Here is a 21,410-nt window from a genome sequence, read left to right as displayed (position 1 = left end):
CTACATCCGTACACTAAATTTTTGCTTAATTCTCAAGTTACTTGGAATTAGACTAAAAGTCATTATACTAACCATCTGCAGAACTTTATTAGCCTTCAAATACATACCTAAAGGACCTAAATAAGCCAGTAAGACTTTAAGAGAAATACTTACCACACACTTCTATCAGCGACAGCTTTTTCAACCTCACATGACACTAGTCATGATTCTTCAGTAGGAAAACCCTCTTTGAGATATTTCCCCCACACACACTACTTTTTTGCTCTTCATGCAAAGCAAAGAGATTCTAGTCTACTAGATCAGTTGGAGCACTACTTTGGAAGCTGAGAAAGCACAACTGTAGGACTGACCCTTTTGGCAGAATCAGCTTGCTCTAGGCTCTCTTTGGGTGATAATTTCACCACTCCCCTTCAAGCAGCAAGCTGAGAAAGTTGATAGACCTTGATCTTTTAGAAGAGACAGTTTTGACTGTAAGATTTTTACAGCAATCAAGCTCTATCTGCATTTTGGATACAAAATTAAACAAGGAAGTTCTGAAATGACATACTTTCTCCTCCTGTCAGGTCTAATGATCTCTTCCTACAAAGTCTGAACACCTACTGGGTCTCTCTGCAAGCATTCCTCCATTAGCAACAAAGAGCAGCTAGTAGAATTGCACTGGTTCTATTTTCCCAAGCCACGCAGTTTTACACGCTGAATTTAATTTCAAAACATCTATCCCATAGATTACTGTTTTGTTGTTCTGTACCTACCACACACTATTAAGTCTGACAGAGCAATTAAGTTCCTGGTCCAAATTTAGACCTCAGTTACACCACCTACTTAAGACATGCCATCCAGCTTCAGCTTTTCCATATTTCATTAATTTCACACTAAAATGTGTGTAACAAGTGTTTGTGTGTCCTGCTTAATAGTGGTATTTCCCACATGATTTACATGATTTCAAAATATACAAATAATTGAATGATGGTTACATAAAGGAATGATGGTTTAACACAGCAACACACAACTGACCTAAAAATATTCTAATATCATCTATGCCAAACATCCTCATCACTATCAGACAGTACTTACAAAAACTCTTTCATTTGTTGCAAAACAGATTTCAACCACTGTATATCACTTTCCAGAAGGTCTTTATTTGTTATCATCCCAGCCTGGTAGACACTATAAAAATAAACCATTACTTAATACTTGGTTATTTTTAATCACATAACTTTTAAAAAAGCAAAAAAACAGATATTCAAAAAATAATTTTCTATGAATGTTCCATAAGGCATCACAACTCTAGATTTGTTCTGTTCTTGCTGAAAACTGAAGCATCTCCAAAACTTGCAGTGAAGTCTTGACAGCCTTTTCTTCCTCCTCACAAATTGCAACTCTCTGTATGGACTTTATGAAAATTTAGTAAGGTCTGAATTGAGAAGGACTGCTATCTGGAGGTGGTGGAGGAGGCGGCGGAGGTGGAGGTGGCAAAAATGGGTACGATGGGTTGTACATATTTGGACCTGTCCAAATCATATTAAGATTTGAAGGTGGAAGGTGATGCATGTCATTAACAGAGCCAAAAACTGGAGGAGGGGGAGGAGGAGGAAAGGGAGGATATGCATACTGTTGCATCATTGGACTTTCTTTTCTATGAGGTTGTGCAAACATGGAAGACTCCTGAGGCATTCTGTTGTCTGAAGAATATAGCTGTGGAGGTCTTGCTTGTGGTCTCAAAAAGCCCGGAGGGGCAGATCGAGGAGGAAATGGATCCCTTGATCTGCCATGGTATCCCCTTGAGTAACTTGAAGAAGGTTGTTGCATTGACTGATGAAGTCCATTATTCTCATCTTAAAAAAGAAAAATATAGTTTTACTAGTATTTTGAAAAAAAATCAGGTTTAATCTTCAGAAGTCTTGCAAGACCCCTTTGTCTTCAAATATGAACACAAATACTTAGYCTATATTAAGATGGTTTAAAACTAGGACTATAGACCCAGTTTTTAAATCACAAAGCAAGAAGTCAAGGAAAACTGAAAAGTAATGCTTTCAAAAAAGAAGAAAAAACACTGGCAAGTCTGTTTAGCTATTCATCTTGATTTACCAGAGTAACATACAAAAAATAATCCCAAGGGCTGCAAATTCAGGCATTAAAATGAAATTTCACCTTCTTTCCCTCTATGGATTTTCATTTCAATTAATGCACCACTGGGACATTCAAACTGAGTATTTTCAAATCTTAGGTTAAAAAAACAGTTTAGGAGCAACAAATTTTAAAACTGAAAATTTAAGTCAGCATTCATTATTCTGTCAATAGGTTTTCAAATTTTCATTAGGCTGTTAATTGCTACTGAACCTATCCCAAAATTAAGTTTATAAGCATACATTCACAGTCTTCCAAAATCTTTGGTGGAGTTAAAAATCCTTGTACTTATACACAGGAAAAGAGAATGCAAAAGATAATTTTCTAATGAAAGCATAATGTCAAAAATTACCTTTGTAACAACTTATTATTTAAGTTACATCTACAAAGATAGGTATGACAGAAATGAAATCATCTGTGTTCACAGCAGGCACACCACCCACAGCACTGTACTACAAGTGGTATAAAGCTTTCAGATCCATGTTGGTATTATAGCAGAGACACAGGAGACTATCTGAAATTTAAATGCTTTCTTAACATTCAAAGTTAAATTGGTATTCTAGTTTTATGTCATCATTAAAAAAACAACATATCAATGAACCCTTATACAGCTGTTTTATGGAGATGATTTAAGCTTAAATAGCTCTAGTCTGACAGAAGAAAGTCAGGCTGTATCTTTAGTCAATTAACTTTCAGCATTCATTTTTCAAAGGCATTTTTGTTTTACTGTATAGGTCACATCATAAGCATGTATTTAAGGTTCATAACAAATGTATTACCATTTTATATATAAATGCTATAAGAGTATTAACAGGATAAGCACTACAAAAGTGTAAGAGGACTATAGTAAGAGCACTGAAATAATGTTCCAAATAGCTAAGACATTCAAAAGCCTGTAGAATTGAAACACGATATCACAAGGATTTTAAGGTTAGAAGCACAAATGCATTTAGGTACACAATATTACATAAAATCAGTGAATTTGAGGAACCTATATGGACCTAATCGTTTGCATTAGATTATATAAAAGCATTTTCATCTTTAAAAAATTAAATTCGTGAAGACAGCCAGATACCAAAATTCCTATTCATTTTCAAGGGGAGATTAGGACTTGGACTGCTTTGTGCATCTAGTCCTCTGGGAAGCTCTGAGGTCGAAGTACTGCAATAACTATTCTTGTTCTTTCTTTTCCTATCAAAGTTGTTAGCAATGAACCAATTTTAACGCACTTAGTATTAGAGTTTTATGAAGATGTAATCGAGTAAGCCTCCAACGGAGTCTGTGCACCAACTTGCCAGCTATCCTTGCTATTGAACTCCACAGATGAAGCCAATTGTCTGCAACATCAATTTTAAAGCATGTTATTTCTGGAGATACACAGCAAATGTTCATTTGTGCTCCCTTGACAGATTGAAACAGCTCCTCCTGTTCTCAGACATGGAACATAGTTCAGGAAGAGCCTCAACAAGCCCAAGGCAGAGGCTGGTCTGCAACGAGCTGGCAGAATAAGGATGTGGTGGAAAATACACTACATGAACTGTAGAGAAGCAGAGATTAGGAGAGAAGAATCAGCACCAAAGAAGGAAAATTGTCACATAAGGTTCAGACCTTTCTCCTAYGGGAAAACTGCCAAACGCACACGGCACAAGTCAGTCCAAGAAAGTCTACAGCTTTATTTAAGGATTACAAGGCAGGGACAAACTGCATACAGAGGAAAACAGCTAATAAAACCGTTTGCTGACTTCCGGGTTCAAGAGAAAAAGGGTTAAGGTGTGGCGGAGGTTCAGGGGGTGGGCAGGAAGGATTGCTTTCTGTAAAAAGGGAAAAGCAGTATCAAATCTTTGGCTGGAATTAGTCCAAGAAAATCGTGGGGGGAACATTGTGGTAGAGAAGCTAAAGACAGAAGAAGCAAGCTGATACACAAACAGCAGGAGACCAGGAAGTGGGGCATGGTATAGTGTATAAAGGGAATGATGGAGAAAGCAGGCAACAGAGGCAGGTTAGGGAGAAGAAAGAAAATACATTAAGATTTTCAACCAACATCGCAGCCAAAAGCAGATCGAAGACAAGCATAAGGGCAAGAGATTAGAAAATTTGGTTGTTGCAACCAGAACACCCACCAAAGAACCACAACAGCAAGCATATGTCTGAAATAGATCTGCAGGCATCAGAAGAAAGGAGGGTGAAGAGAATTGTGAAAAAACTTTACTTAGTTCATTAAACTACTATAGATTAATTCACTTAATGACTGTGTTGGTTGAACTAAGCTACACAGGTAGCTTAGTTTTAAAGGAGAGGTACTAATCTGTCTTAGGTCAGGCAGAGCTTGCTTTATGGGTAGAGGAAGAAAATCCTCATCTACAACTCATGTTCTCTCCCTGAATGTCAGAAAAAAAAAATGGGATTTCAGGAGGTAGGTCTCCTCTATCTTTTCCCTGTATTCAAATGCTTAGGTTGAACTCATGCCCCAGGGACCTCTGCAATAAATAAACTCCACACTCCATATCTGCTCTGTGTCAGCTGACACTGTCTTAAGAGTCTTTGAGTCCTTCCTGAGGAAAGCCATATCCCTACACTACTTCCCCTTTTTCARTTTACTTGGAGAAAAAATTCATTCTCTAGAAATAAAATAAAAAGCGAGAGGAATGTAGCCACAAATTCATAAATAAAACTTTGAAAAAAAAATCATTGTTTAACTATGATATCATTGTGGATTTCAAACCAAGTTTAAAATAATGAAGTTATGTTGCCATAGTATTCACTCACCTGATTCACTTGTTTCTGATTTCAGTTTCTTCCATACTTGATTTGGAGCCTTCTTTTTCTTTTGTTTTGCTTCTCTTTCTTTTTCATCATCACTAAAATCCAATGCCTGATTTAAAAAATTCAAAGGAAGCCATATAAAGACTGCATAAAAAACTTCAGTTCTAGCAGTAAATCATTATTTAGAAAGGATTCCATCATGTAGTYAATTTTGAAGATATTAAGATTGCACTTTCCTTTTACTATTCAAAGAGTGTTCAACTGGCTTCTCAACACAATCAAAAACCTAGCACTTCACAAGTTTCTCCTAGGACAAGCAGACTGTGTTATGCCTTCTCATTTTCCTGCAATCACAATATTCAAGTACTGAACACAAATTGTTGATTTTTGATTGTTTAGACATTAGTGACAAAAAAGATCAACTATTTACACAATAAATATTTAAAGAACTTATTTCTGCCATTTAACTACAAAAAAAAACAAGTCTGTACCCAAATTATTTTTGTTTTCTACAGGTACTGCCAAAAACAGCAGTGAAGATTTTAGGACATGTAGGTAATTCAAAAGAGTTTACCAAGAATTCTATTTCACTCTCCCCAAGAAGCAGACTCTATCAAAACAAGAAATCACTTGATTCTTACTCAAAATAAGAGTAAAAAGTAAAGCAGCTGAGAGAGCTCTGAGGAAGTTTGCCAGTAATTCTCAGGAGGCAAGGGGGGGGGGAAGCTTTCAAGTATCTATAAGCTATCCAAATTGCAGACTAGGTAAATTAAAATAAGGATTATTAATAAATTAAAATATTAATAAGCTATTAATATTAAGCCAATGAACGCAGTACATTTTAATTTAACTACATTAAAGTGCATTAAAAAATACATTGCAGAAAATTTCTGTATTTCCGCTTTGAAAAGTGATGTCACTTACAATATATTCAATGCAACTGCACCATTTTGTACCAGCCATGCAAAGTTCTGCTACCTTTAGAATCCYAGCTTACAGTTAGGATGAGGAAAGGATATTAGTGACTGATTTAAGGGAGTAAGGTTTTGGGGGTGTCCCCTCCAACATTCTTCACATTCTGAAAGAAATATTTTTACTGCTTACTAATATCTAGTTTCAGTATATACAGTCAGAGAATACACCTCAAGAGCATCGTGCTAACACAGTGATTTCCTGTTCTGCATAACCAGATTATATTCTTACCCATGCAACCAAAGCCATGAAGAATGCAACAATATGCTATGCATCTCCAAGAGAAATTTTATTAACTCCTGTTGTAAGGACTTCAATACACCATCCTCTGATAGACCAGAAATGATATACAAGAGCCACCTTCTGTTCCCAGCTAATTTTCACTTGACATTCCACAAAAACTATCGCAGAGAAACTACAGTATCTCTTGTTAGCCTTGCAGCAAATAGATCACATATTGCTCTCCTGTGATCCCAAAGATAAGGCCTAGAGAGACCATATTATTAAGTCTACGGTTAAACATGGTTAATTACAAGCCTGTCAGAAAAGGAAAATTTAAACCCTATCTTTAAAATTATCAAAGATAAAGGCCCAATATGGATTAATTTAAGGTTCACAAAAAATATGCATATTCACAGTATAAACAGAAGAACTGAGTCCAGAAACTTTGCAAATTCACCATGGGAGTTGACCAGAAAACCTGTAAGAATCAACTGCCAGTTGAGGGCTCTAAAAGATTGTAGTCATGAGACTGTTTCAAATATCACTAACATAAAACTTTATCTATATCCCTTCCAACGGCTAGTGCCTTTGAAGCAAAAGCAACTCTGTACCACCTCATCAATGGCTGCCATCCACATCTTAGCTTATACTATATTCACTAAAGCTGTCCAGAGTCTAGATTATCATTACAACATGTTAGACTCGGGTTGTTTTCTCCAAAAGAGCAGACATATCACACAGTCCGAACAAGCACTGTAACAAAAGTGTCACACAAAGCAGCTAAGTTTGACTGCCCTTGTTCATCACAAACTTCTTTCAAATTTCCCTCCTAAAGCAAAGGACAGTAGATCTCAAGTTCCCTCTCCACATTCACGTTCACGGCAGCAAAAAAGGAATCAAATTTGACCATGCACCAAATAGCCCGTAACATTAACAGAACACAKGACAATTCTGGCCTCAGAAGCTTGCAATCAGATTATAAGTAAGTTTCTAAGGTATTAAAAAAGATAGCACTGACACCAATATCAGCTTTGGAAAAAGCCATGATTCCATATATGTAAAAGACTCGACTCTACATAGCCAAATCACAAATTCAAAATAAGCATTTAAAGGCTTATCTCCTGGAGAGCTTTAAAAACATTGCTAAAACTAAGAATACTTTACCATTAGCCAATAAGCACACTTTAACACCAACACGAGAAAGTCACTCTATGAAATTAAGTTATTCAAGATTAGTTACAAGGAAAATATAATTCAAGTATATACAAATTTCTAAAACTCTATAGCACGTATATACAGTCTAATTCTAACACTTCTAATTCTCAAATGACGATGTTGAAACAAGAAAGGAAAACAATCTCAGTCAGAATTGTCAAACAAGCATTCTTTAAGAATGGTTTAAGGTTTCAAAACACACCCTCACAATACTGGAAAAAGTGATGTTCTGGATTGACAGATTGTAATGCCATTATAAGACATTTTCAAGCATAATAAAGCCTGTGTCACAGCATTTCTTCATCAAGCCAAAACAACTGTCCAGGAGTAAGAACTGCGAATGCAAAAATTGGTTAAGAGGAAAATTTTTCCTACCTATTTAAAAAGTTAAATGAGAAACACTTAAAGAATTATGTTAACCTTACAAACTTTCATAAAATTCACATGAAGCACCTACATAGATCTCTTCTCAGGAGAGTCAATGCTTTCAGAGATTAACTATTTTCTTTGGATAAAGTAGGCTTGAAGTAAAAATTGCAAGGAAAAATGACTCAAATTTTGAGCTAGAAAACATATCAGTCTCATAGAAACATCTCAATGAAATCATCAGCCCTGGGCCTCTTACTAAGAGAATGATCGTAAAAAGTGTAATTAGTGTGATTAAGGAGTACTGGACAAAAAGCCTGGAGGTCCCTGAACAAGCCTTTAGGGACCATACAGGAAGGGGTCCCTAAACCCGTCAATGGATGCGAGCAAGGAGCTCTCCCTCCTACACGATCCTGTAGGACTGCCTTTGCACCAAAGCAGCTCACAGAACCAGCATTCCGTAAGAGGAAGCAGTAGGCAAACCTTACCAAGGAGCCAAGAAGAAGGCAACAGAAGAGGGGTCAAGTCAATCTAACAGAGCAGGCAACTTGAACATCCTGCCAGTACTCTGCAAAGTATACTGTTTTGACCTTTAAGTAAAACAATTGCTTGTGGTAGGGTGAAAGAGCTGCACTGAAAGAACAGCAAGGACAGGACAAAAAARTCGCTGTCAGAAGTAAAACTATGAGGCAAGCTAAAAAGCACTGCTACTCAAAGCTGAATACTCAAATTGACAAACATGTTCTTGAAGCACCAGAGGTACTGAAGATAAAGACACACATTTATCTAATTGCAAAAACAAGCAAAAAATAAGACWACTAGTTCACTCTACACTGACTGGGAGGCCAGTTCAAATGAAAAYATGTCATCTTTTCAATTAATAAAAACTATACCCAACTCTTCACTGCATAAAAAGTAAGCTTGCTAACTACACAGTTACTCTGCACAGACATTTTTCTATGTACATGTTGTGCAATCAAAATTGGAAAATCAAACACGCCATCGTTACCTCAGGTGGTGGTTCTTGGTCATTCTTCCACGATGCATCTGACCCTTTTTCCCTAAAAAAAAAGGCACAAGTTAGCCTTTCAAGGAGAAGGGAAATTGTCAAAAGAAGAATGAGAAAAGTAACACAATATATTCCAGGTTAGAAACARTTTACAAGAACTGTACTGTAGCAAATGGAGCAAGATTTTTTTYAAGGTATTAGATCTCTTAAAACAAAGTTACCCATTTTAAAAGAAGTATTTGTTTTTTAATGTTATTTCTAAGCTAATAGTAGTATTTGTGAACTTGTCTTCAGAATATATGCCACTTGAAAAATGTTCCTACTTTGGCTGAAGATGGAACATTTTACATAACTAGTACTAAGCTTTGATCAATATTCTCTCAACACATCTTGCTGAACCCAGCTTATCCAATTCAACTGAGATTGTTCACTGCAACTTTCTTATGCTGCCTACAGTCACAAGCTTTCCTTATTCTTCCCTTTCACTCCTTCGTATTCAAAACACATTTTCAGTTAAAAAGGAAAATGAGGTAGTCCAGGAAAATACAAGTCTTAAGTGTATCTACAGCAAAAGTAAGCTTGGAATTAAAATTCTTACTACTTGCAAAACGGGACTGGTAAAAACTTAGGCTTTAGGCCTTCAATAGGTGTAATAAACACAAGTTTCATGTATTCAACAAACCAGTGACAATGAAGCAGCAATAACAAGATCAAAATATGTAACAATCAGCTCTAGACAGCCTGGATTCAAAAGGCTGAAAGGCAAAGATCATCCAAAGAACCTGGGAAAGTCATTTGGACGTACTTTGTGCCTCAATCTTTGTGCATAAAACTGAAGCTCAATCTTCACGTATCACTAGAATACCAAAAAGGCACATCTTGTTTGTGATTATATGTAATTCATATTAGCATGCAAACCACTCTAAAGTATGATTAGAAGAAAAGATTAAAGGGAAAAGAAATATGAGGACTTCATGTGACTAATTTCTAAGCTGTAGAAAAATATTTACCTGTGCAATGATGGAGAGTAACATTCCTCTCTTATTATGAAGAAATTTCTCTTTTAGAAACTGTAGTTATTTCAGACAATAATTTATTTATAACTTGAAATATCTAGTAGTCATTTATTATATTCTTTCTTAATCTTTGAGTAGGCCTCTTCTGAAATGGTACAAAGTACTCCTCATTTATTCATATGTTCTATTTTACTCAAGTAGATTATGAGACACAAATACTATCAAGAAGCATCTATCCATATGTTCTATTTTATTCAGGCAGAAGATGAGACAACACTATCAAGAAGTTTCTGAACATCATCCTACATTGTCACTCAAACCCTGTCCCTTCCTCTAAGTTTAGGGCAGGTAATTTGTTACATAAAAATAGTTATTCTCCATCTGCACAACAGTTTTATTGATAATTAAGTTTCAATTCTGGCCTTGTAACATGAAATTAATTATAGTAAATGAACACAAATATGTCATCTTGTTCAGAATTTATTATGCTCAAGTTTACTATCAGGTATTGGGCCATAATGGTGGTCTCACTAAAGCCTAACAGTAGTGCTATATAAGAAGAACTTGAAAAATAACAAAATTGAAAAAAGTTCATCTTGCAGAACACRTGTGTATATGTGTCTGAGGGTGGGGGAAGGAAACATCAATCAATTTTCTTCAAAGAAACTGCTTCCCGTTACATTTTAGATAGCATAACATGAAAATAAAAGATTAATATATTAATTTGAATGAGGAGCTACTAAACTTCAATAATTATAACATTTTAATAAATTGCAGTTTACAATTATTCTGCACTTTTTTCAAAAGCAAAAACAGTACAATATTATTACAGTACAGCTGAGTTTTAGCATCAAACCTATGTCTTACAGTTTCTCACTCATCAAGGCTGTACTTAAATTCAGTATTTTTAGCTACATTAAAAAAATTCTAACCAGATTAGAAAAGAAGTCAGACTTACTGTGTTAGTTTCTCAGCAAATATGTACTGGGTGAAATCCTCCACTGATGGAGCAAAATACATGCTATCTTGCACATTAATACCTTTTGCTTTGATATGCTCAGAGTTGTTAAACCTCAGTACGTAAAAGGGATGTAAAACAGGTCCAAATATCTCAAATATCTGAAATATAAACAAAATTAAGATATAATTTAAATTAACTACCAAGAATAGATAGTTAATTTCATTGTAGACAACTGTGAAGCTTTAAAATATTTTGTATTTAAGGACAGTGCTTGATATCTTTTTAAACTGCAGCACAGTCATTTTCATACTATCATTCTATAACCTCATTTTCTTTGCTGTGTATTTCCTCAACTGTTTTAAAGTCATAATGTTAGAGTAGTGTGTGCAGCCATTGATATTGCCTCCACCTATCCAACTGAACCACTTTCTCTGCCTATTTCCTTTATCATAATAATCTTTTCATTTTGTCAAATCTCTATTCTTCCCTCTCCACTTCGGTTTTCAAATCTTTTACGCACAGAACAATCTCCTGATTGTTTATTCCTCAAAATTCATTGCCACAATAAGCTATTACGGAAGTTCTCAGGCATGTTTCCCAATTCCATGATAAGCAGCGAATTCAGAGCTGTTCTAGGGAATATGCACAATTTCAGCCTGTGTTCTCCTGTATTTCACTCACATCTAGTATAAAAGAATATTAAAGTAGAGATAGTTCTGAATGATGTCCTTCTTTCACCGGAAAATACACAAAATACAATGCAATATCCCTCTCAGCAAATATCCTTCATTATACTTGTATACAGCACACATTGGCCTAGAAATGAAACACCAGCAAAATACAGCTGTGTAAACCTTTCCTATTTTTTGTGCAAGTAGATTCCAAATTCTCCAATCTTTCCTCCAACTCCCGATAGTGAAAGAGCACAACCTATTAATACATCATCTGTCTGAAAGTAACCACTCCCACTCCCTTTCCGCAAGCCCTCTCATAAAACAGCAGACACTTATCACACCTTGCAATTCAAAAAAGGGGTCACCAAACACAAGCTGACAATTTTAGAGATTAAGTAAATGACTAAAGAGAAAGTGACTACAAACAGTCAAAAGCACAACAAAAAGCTAGAAATCAAGGAAACACTTAAATCTTTTATTGAGTTGATTTCAAGACTATTCGTTGGAACATAAAATATTTTGAATTTTACATTAGCGTAACAGTTTTCATGCTTTACACACACCTTTCCTGCTGCTTGCCGATCTTCTTTAAAAATTATGCTTTCTTCATTTACTGGAGGTAGACCTCTCAGAGATTCAATTATTACTAAAATGGAGAAAAAAAAAACTTTTAGAGTTTTATGCTCTAACAAACATCAGTATGTAGTTAACTGTAGGGAAATTTTAAAAAGCACACTTTTTTTTTTTTAATTAGGCTTCGCCCAAAAATTCTTGCACATGCACTAAACTGCTTACAATTGTGAACTCCTCCTCCAAGTGCCAAGATTCACATTGGTTTACAAAATTACTCTTTTCCAGCGAGGGAAGAAGAAAGGAGACAGGTATAGGTACAGAAAAGGAGCATCAGATTCATATATGTGGAATATCCGTTTTATTTCCCCAAGCTATTTCATATTTGAGAGCACAACAGCAGTAACTTTTTTTTTCCTCAAGTCTGAATGCGCAACTACATTCTGCCTTCTTGATATTCCAAAAAAAATCCCCCAGAAAAACAGAATGGAGGTAACTATGCTATAGCTTTTCCTTGTAAGTCATAAGACTCACACCAGAATGCAAAGGATGCGTGGCAGTCCAATCAGTATAGTCACTGGTGGTATCATCCACTTATGAAGATGCACAATTTGAAACACATTCCTAAATTTTAATGTCATGTAATTGTCTTACACTCTATCTAGCCTAATCTATGATTACTGAAACTGAGCAGTCAGATAAAATAAGTCCTTCTATTAACTCAAAGATGAAATCTTAACACTTCAGACTTACGTACTTACAAAGGGACACAGAAGTGTGTTCTTGCTATAATGAATACACAATTTGAAGTATGTTATGAATTTACAGTATTGTTTGGTTTTCCAGATTCAAAAAAGTAAAGTTTATTTGCTGAAATCTTGAAGATAGTTTGTTCTTGTATTTGATTTTTGCTTAACATCTGTTGCTTTAGTCTACAGAAGTATTTGAGTCTTCCTTTAAATTCAGCAGGAATTCTGCTTAAAGTTGTCAATACAGAGGCCTAGCGGCACTGCCCTRAAAAATTCTGAATTCAGATTCTGAAGGTAATTTTTTCTACCTTTAAGACAGCATAATGCTCAATTAAGCATTCTCAATACCTCTCCACCATCAAAAAAGTCACTCAAGCGCACTGTGTTGCTGTAAGACTCCACTGAAAACAAATAAACAAAATTACCTTTGCTAAATTCACATAAAAGGACTTAAAGCAATGAACACATCATGCTAAAACCCTTAAGCTTCAGTACTACTTCAATACACAAACATCTTGTGACATGTCAAGCTGTGACAATGCTGTAGACTAATTTATTGAATGACATACAAGTAGGGATATTGGTTTATTTTCTGCCCACTTGTAAGACACGTATACAATATATACAATAAAAGTAGCCAATATATTGCTTAACTCTCATGAGAAAAATGTCCCGAAAAAAAAACCAAACAAGGAAACCTCAGAGAACACTCCCAGCTTGCAATAATCATTTATAGCTCCCAGCCTTCAAACAGGCTACAGAAAACATTCTGCAAACACAACTCATGCCAGTCCCATGAAACACAAGAGAAATGTTACCACCTACAGCCTATCTGGCTTATAACTCCCCCATACCACCCAAAATCCTCAGCCTCAGCTTTTCCATAACCCAAAGCACAGTTCCAGGGCAGGTTTCTCATATATACCCAAGCTGTTTCACTTCCAGGCTCACAACCTGGAACCTACAACCCACACTCTGAATTTCTCTATTCTCTTTAAGTATCTTGCAGCAAAATATTGCAAAGTTCTGTGAAATCCTGGTATGCTAAGTTAGATGTTCACAGAAAGTTTTTCTCTCTTGCTTTTAGCTACTGTGAAGCAAACACAAATCTGTATTATTCATTCTAGCTTTAAATTCACTTTATAGTATGAGATAGCCTATTTCTAAGACATTATCACACTGCAGATTGATGAACTTAAGAAATCTCCACTGTTCTCTGTAGCAAATTTCAATACAAAGGATTTATCTTGTCAAAATACTTACAAGTTCCAAATGGGACTCAAACCCCTGTCCCATATTAGAAAAAAACCTGTATACACTCAGGTATCAATTTAGTTCAAAATAAAATAAGTGTTAGCTGACAGTCCCTAACATGGGTACAAATCAATTTAAACTAAGGCTGCTCAGACACCCCTTTCCAAAAGAGAGGAAGAGAAAAGCAGCACATACACACAGAAAAACTAACAAAACAAGCTAGTAAAATCTAAAAATAACACAGAAATATACTGAGTTTTATTCCATACTCATGAGTTTATTTCATGTACGATTATTATTCTGTTTCTTAACTTGAAAACAATCAATGTAAACTCAACAGTTCATGTACTTGAGTTAAATAAAGCAGAATGCAAATCCAAGAATTCATTTGTTAGCAAACTGACACATTAGAAAAGGTTCAACTCACCAATAAGGATTAGAAATTAAGGTTGACCTTCAAAATTTAAATCTTTGAAAAAAAAAACTTTATTTAACCATTAACATAATTTGATCACAAATAGGAATAACAGCGAACTATCACTCACCCATTTCTCTTTTAATCTCTCTTCCAACTTTTGTTCTAGCTGAAAACAGCCCTATTGAAATCCCTATTCTTTTCAACAAGTAAAAAAGGACAAGTAGAATAAGAAGGTAATAACCAGACCACCATCTTCAGTTCTTTCAAGCGAATTTCTGTCCCATGGGTAAGAGTAAGCCTCATTCAAAACCAACACCAGCAAGCCTCATTCAAAACCAACACCAGCAAGCCTCATTCAAAACCAACACCAGCAATGAAGTTATAGCAAAGGAATTGTCTGTCTTTAAAGGAATTACCGGGAGTATTTTACAGTAAAACAAACTTTAATAGCAAAGGCTATCTGATTTAATTTTTTGCTACCTTGCTCAAACTAAACTTCAGAATTACTTTTCAATTTCCATCTTTATTAAAAAATTGCTTTGAAAACAGTTCAAGCAGTATGGAATATTCAAAGAAGCTTAAGGACAAATATATTATAAAGATTCTTTTTTATTATTATTAATATCAGTCTCTGCAAAACTTGGATTTCACATATCAAAGTCTGAGGTCCAGGCAGACCTGGAAGCATCCCCAAATGCTTGCTGTTTACAACTAAGCTTATGTTMACTGTATGTTTCAATCCTCTTTAAGCTTACCCTCCAGCATCTATAAATCATATTAGTCGTGCTGCCCTATGATTGCTGACACCACTAGCTTGTATTTGGTCAAGGGGCCAGAACTGGGATGAAGAGAAAAAAAGATGAACTTAGACAATACACAAATTACCTCATAAGCACTGCTCTAGAAACAAGCCTTTTTTGGTCATCATTAAAGAGCAAGCACTTGGAACTGAGTTGTACTGTATCTGTGCTTTCAATTATCCACCTCCTATCTCAAAAACAATTTAGATATAGCACGTAGAACTGAAACTTTTTAATGTATTGTAAATGCTCAAATCCTGTTGTTCCTAGAAGTAATACAAAAGGCACAATACAAAGTTTAAAAAGTTTATGAAAAAATTAGAACATGAGAGTTCCAYTGAACCATATGCAGTTAATACTCATAATACCTTACATTTTTAAAAGTGAATTATGAATAACCAACTAAAAGATTCAGTGCAAATATAACTTTTAGCCTATCCATTAAGTGAATCCTTCTTTCAGCAATCTATATCCCTTTCCTGTACAAGCACAAGATATCAAATACTTAACGGTATTATGAAACAGAATGCTGCAGCACCAACATTTGGAGGGAACAACTGTATGTACAATTAATATAAAGAGATTCAAAAACATTGTAATCAAAAACAGAAAGTAAACATTTCTTGCCTACCCAGCTGTCCAATAATGCTTGAAACTGTCCCAAAGAGCTTCAGTTCAACCTCATCAGGCAGAAGTATTTGTAAGTCTTCAACAGGAGGCAGTTCCTGAAAGTAAGTAAATATTCAGAGTACAATCTTTTCACAGTAAGACATTCATCACTTTGTTGCTGTATAAACTTGACCATCCTTAAAGCCTGCTAGCATCTTGAAGATTAGAAATCTACAGTATGAAATGCCTGCTTTAGAATAATTCTAAATGAACTCATTTTTTGCAAAACATTAACTTTGAAGACATCCTCTCTGTTAAGACACTGCTCTACATATTTCCACTGTCACTAAAGTAGAAGTCAGTTTTATTCAACTGGAGAAAACTAAAAACAGGCAGGAGTTTTGTTCATTTTTGTGAACTTTCAAGTTAGATAAATCAAGTTCAATATATGACACAGTAACTACTTAACGTTAATCACAAATCAGATAACTGATAACCACATTCAGTGAATGACAAAAAAGATTATACAGCAAGAGCTAACATAGTAGGAAGTACACAATACATATAATCTGATTTGACAAAATGGTGTCCATTAACTCCTTGACTTAAACCATTATAGAAGATGTCAAGATCACAATAACCTACAAGAAGTGATTTTTAGATGAAAGTTTTATTTGGTACACGACAGTAATCTTAGAGAACATTTCTGAAAAAATATCATGTTTCAGATATACAGTTACAAATGAGTACTGTGCAGTGAATATTCTTCAAATTAAACTTTCCTTAAATGCAAGGATCAAAATCTGCTATTAAAGATTCTGTAAAGCAAAATTCATGATCTGAGGTTCATTATACACAAGATTTCCATGCATTTACTACAGTGCTGCAAATTCAATATGGAGTGCATGGAATACAAGGTAAGGGCAATCTTTCCTTGTAKGTATTATCTTCAAACTTCTGAAATTGGAGATCCAAAGCTTAGCAATGAATTGCATTTTTAAAACTTATCTCCCATTTCTAAAATGGGATGCCCCCAATAGCAGAATCTTATCTCTTACTAGAACTTCACCTGATCTTTATTTCTAACCTAAGTCCTTGGCAAAGACTGTTAGAGCAACTCAAAAACCAAACTGATCCCAAGTTTCTTCCAAGTCATACAATTTAGCACTTAGAAATAAGATGGGAATTCAGATAGAAACACCCACACACGCACTTAGAGGACAGTAACTTTTCTAACATTAAACCAAATCCACTCCTAAGACTTAACTTAATCATAGTTGTTAGAACAAGTCAAAGACCAGAAAGAGTAAAAGTAAGATTTTGATCACAAATTTCAAACTCTGAAACAGTGTCATCTGTCATACTACGTTCAGTATCTTCCAATCCTGTAYTTCAACAGTAGGAAGTTTTCTAAGGTAGTTCCATTAGCATTTCTTAATATAAACAGATTTTTCCCCTATGTACATATTTGAGTGAAACAGACTTTCTTACTCTTTACTTTGACTCACATTTCAGTAAATCAGCTGTTGGAGACTTTTTGGTAAAAGCACAGCGTCATACAAAAAGAAAAGTTTCATTTTAATAGATGTGTATTATTTTTAAAATTAAAATTAACATCAGTTGAGCTACATCTTCACATGAACTAATTTCTATTACTGTATTATAGCTTAGTACAAGACACAGTAAATCTAGTTGCTAGAACTAGCTATCACGAACTTAAAATTAGTTTTGTATAACCACCGAAATTACAAAAAAAGGCTTAATTTTAAATACTCTTTTCAGAGTAATCGTCTGGATTTGTAGATAGCAAGATAACAAGATAAAACAGCAGATCAGAGCACTTTCACATTAACATGAATTTTATTTAAATCAACGCACAGAAATTGGTAAATAAAAGTTATTAAGTAAATCTACTTGAGCAGGTATTTTTGTTCGGAAGTCCTGTGCTGTTGAAAGCAGTTGTCATGGAAGCATTTATGCTTCTTTTATTATCACGATTTGAAATGTGTGTGTAAGCACATGTAAGCAGAAACTGCCCTGGCACTTCACTCCTTCAATTAGTTGCTAGCTTTAGAAAGCTAAAAATCTTTCTGTAACTTATGTCAAAATATCCTTCTATGTTTCTTCAGTGCAGCTAAGTTCCTGGTTGAATACGTTCGGACAAAAATACAAAGCCCTAATGTCTTGCATTTTAATGTTAGTCACAGATCTTCCATAAGAAATAGTGCAAATGTGAAGTTTCACCAACAGTGAGCACAGACAAAGGAAGTAACATTCAAGATCCATCAGACGTCTACGACGTGAGAGTCGCGTAAAAAAAAAAAAAAAATAACAACATCCTCCCTGTCACGCAGTTTCTTGACTTACCTTGAGAAAAGCTCTTGTAACCCAAAAAGAAAATCTCAGTACACAACGGTATATCTGTCTCTCAGTCTCAGGGATAAAAGAATATCCTTACAGCTTTTCCTGACTGCAGTATATTTAGTGGCTCTAAAAGAACAATTTGTTGGTCACAATTATTTATGGCCTACTATTGTTGTTACTACTTTTGTGTCTCCACACCTCAGCCTTTCCAGACAGTCATCTAGGACTTCAGAACAAACTCTTACAGAGTACTAAAGCCAAATAACTGTATCTGAGTAATATCTGCTCTTCAGACTTTTTTTCCACATTTTAATCATTTCTTGTACCCTTCTTTGGGCTTCCTTCTAATTCTAGAATATATTTTTTATGAGGAGGAAAGATCTACTCCACATAGAATAACTGATGAAGATGTATTGCTAATGTGTAAGTTGACATTAAAGTGTTTTCTTATCCTTTTACTCATAATCTATCACAAATGATGTATCCATTACCAGATAATCACTACAATTCATTTTTTAAATCACTTAATTTTGAGTTGTGAGCAATACCAGTGGCAATAGTTAACTAGTATTTATGAGCAAAAGACAGTATCTTGATGCAATGTAAGATTCTGATCTGCCATACCTGGAACMGAACTGTAATAAAGATAATAAAAATTACAAATTGTAACAAGCACAGTAAGAGTTCTATGACCACTCAGCTTTGATTAAGCGAGAAGAGGTAATACAATTTAATCTTTGGTGGCTTTGAGAAGGCTTCTAAAATTTTTACATATTTGAATTTTATCTGCAAGATGCATCAGACCTTAAGGTATCCCTCACGAGATAAGGGCAGTAAGAGCCTGCAATATGCAAACAATGAAAAAAGGTGCTATAATACCCTTTTCATGCAACTTATTTTCATAGACCTCTTCCAACTGCAATTTTATACAAATCTGAACCTAAAATGAGTTCACTTCACTTCAGAGGGGTCTTAATATAAGTTAACTTAAAACAGTTAAGTCATCACAAAACATAGTAATTGAGAGTACATTTTTACACTGGTTCAGGAATAGCATTGTTAGTAACTTGAAACACGTTCTCTTGCAATGTATTAGGTTGATTTACTGTAAAAAGGCTTAAAAGATAATATATTTTTACTTACATCAAGAGGCAACTCGTCTTTTGTTTTAACCCTGTAAGATCTCTTATCCTTTTCATTTGGATGATGATCATCATCATCAGATACCATTGAAGGAGAATGCGAAGAGGAGGAAGACGTAGTTGATGAACTATCTGAATCTGTATCACTAAATAAAGGAAACACTGAAGTTAGTTGTAATGTAGAAGTCCATATTCTATATAAGAAGTGGCTAGATTATGTATCACCCAATTATATTTAAATACCAGATACATTTTTCTTAAATGCATACCTTTATGCAGCAACCTTTTCTGAACCTACAAGTCACTGACTAAGATCATAAAAAAGCTGATAAAAAAAATCCCTTTCAGATTCTTTGATATTGCATTGCCCTTTTCAGAAGCAAACCAATGGCACTAAATTACTTGTTGCTGCTATTCTTCTACAAATGCTAAAAGAAAAGACAACAAATAAGAGCACCTCCCTGAACAGACCCTTTGTAAAAGCTAAGTATAGACTTGGAAGAAAATCAACACAAAAACRTAGTCATAGAAATCAGTCAGACTACCAAAGACAGAGTATTAAAAAGAGGGATGAGCTGCAGATAGCCAGGCAAGTTGGCTCAAGCTATAAAAATTTCATCTGAAATATTCACCTGGAAATCAGAGCAACAGATTCTGGAAGCAAAAGGACTACAGATTAAGCCCCAGCCACACTTCAGAAATCTTGCTCTCCATCACCTCACTCACTCTCCATCAAGTTCTAGGAAAACTTGAAGGAAGCAAAGTGTTTCCCTAGTCAAGCTTTAATCTGTTAATCACTGATGAAACTCAGTATCCTCTTTTTATGAGCAGATCCTTATATTTCACATCAGTCTCCAGCAGTTAGAAAGAGCACATATCCTTCCTGCTATTATAAAGCTGCAGTGGCCTGAGAAAGACACAGAACTCATTAAACTAAACAAAAAGCATGCCAGCTACTGAGACTGTAACATAGCCTACACCCAAAGTTACATTTCACCAACTACACTGAACATAAAAGCATAGCTGTAAGTAGAACATAGACCTTTTTGCAAACACACATAGTYTGAGAACCACCTTCTCCGCTAAGATGTCAGCATCTCAGTACTTGTTAAAAACTTGCAATGTATACCCTTACCTTGAATCTTACATTCAGTCTTACTTACATTTTTCCAGTAAAAACACAGAAGGTGTCTTATGAGTGATGCAGGAACACCCCAARAGACAATGTCAAACAAAACATTAAGACTGTCATGGTGACTCAACTAACCATAATCTTCTGCAGGTCACCAACAACAGTCATGCTTTCACTCAAAATCATATACCCTCATAAACATTATTTTGAGGAGTTATTAACAAAACAGTGCCTCTAACAACGCCTTACCATGAAAGCATTAGCTAAATATAACCAAAAATATCACTTTAAGTTATATATCATTTGCAGATAACTAACAACCTCCAGTATGTGCTTCCACGCAAACTTTAAGAAAAATCACAGCATCTGTAAGTGTTTCTTGGTTCTCCTAATCACAAAAGTAAACATCAAACCATAACTGTAATAAAAACAAAGACACAAATGAATACCAGTTTAAGCAGTTTAAGAAAATGTTAAGCTGACCAACAGGTAGCTTGAATACCACGAGAGGGATAAACAAATCCTACCACAGAGTGCATTTAGTGCACACAAAGTCCAGCCGGGCCTAAGAGTGAAACAATCCCACAATCATCTGGGAAGCTATAGAGATTCTTTCTCCAGCTCTCAGTAGAGTCACAGTAGGAAAGAGAAATACACTAAAACAAAGGCACTCCTGGGGGAAAAGGGAGGGTCAGACACCTCCTGCACGCAGCTGAGCCACCGGGCAATGGGCCTACACCCCGTCCGGCACCAGCGGCGACGCCGGGGACCGCACTGAGGGGCCAGAAACGCCGCCGCGGAGAGCACCGCGCCTCCTCGCCCCACGGCCCCGCCGCTGCCGGGGCCAAACCCACCTCTCCGAGCTCGACGCGGGGGCGGCGGCAGGAGGYCCACCGGAGCCGGCAGCCGACGGCTCCCCTTCCCGCGGAGGCGCCCCTTGAGGCGGCAGCGGAGTCCCTTCATGCGGCGGCGGCGGCGCCCCTTGGGGCGACATGGTCCCTTCCTGCGGCGACGGCGCCTCTTCAGCCAGCGGTAGCAGCGGCGGCG

At 35.8% G+C, this 21,410-nt stretch overlaps 1 protein-coding gene across 1 annotated transcript in view; it reads right to left on the bottom strand.

Moving 5' to 3' along the window:
* Window positions 1-1,119: 1,119 nt before the first annotated feature.
* Window positions 1,120-21,410, bottom strand: part of NAF1 (nuclear assembly factor 1 ribonucleoprotein) — a 21,538-nt gene continuing 1,247 nt past the window's right edge. The window contains exons 2-9 of the mRNA XM_085319882.1: window positions 21,218-21,409; window positions 19,233-19,377; window positions 15,748-15,841; window positions 11,889-11,971; window positions 10,649-10,809; window positions 8,675-8,726; window positions 4,894-4,999; window positions 1,120-1,835 (exon numbers count right to left, since the gene is read on the bottom strand). Of these exons, the coding sequence (XP_085176008.1) occupies window positions 1,405-1,835; window positions 4,894-4,999; window positions 8,675-8,726; window positions 10,649-10,809; window positions 11,889-11,971; window positions 15,748-15,841; window positions 19,233-19,377; window positions 21,218-21,409 (1,264 nt within the window). The 3' untranslated portion in view covers window positions 1,120-1,404. The remainder of the gene's footprint in view (window positions 1,836-4,893; window positions 5,000-8,674; window positions 8,727-10,648; window positions 10,810-11,888; window positions 11,972-15,747; window positions 15,842-19,232; window positions 19,378-21,217; window position 21,410) is intronic.

This window comes from Rhea americana, unplaced genomic scaffold (genome assembly GCF_003343005.1).
Source record: "Rhea americana isolate MKP2758 unplaced genomic scaffold, rheAme1 scaffold_60, whole genome shotgun sequence".
In the NCBI taxonomy this organism is placed as follows: Eukaryota; Metazoa; Chordata; class Aves; order Rheiformes; family Rheidae; genus Rhea; species Rhea americana.
The sequence above is the reverse complement of the archived record's forward strand: the minus strand, read 5'-3'. Positions and strand labels throughout refer to the sequence as shown.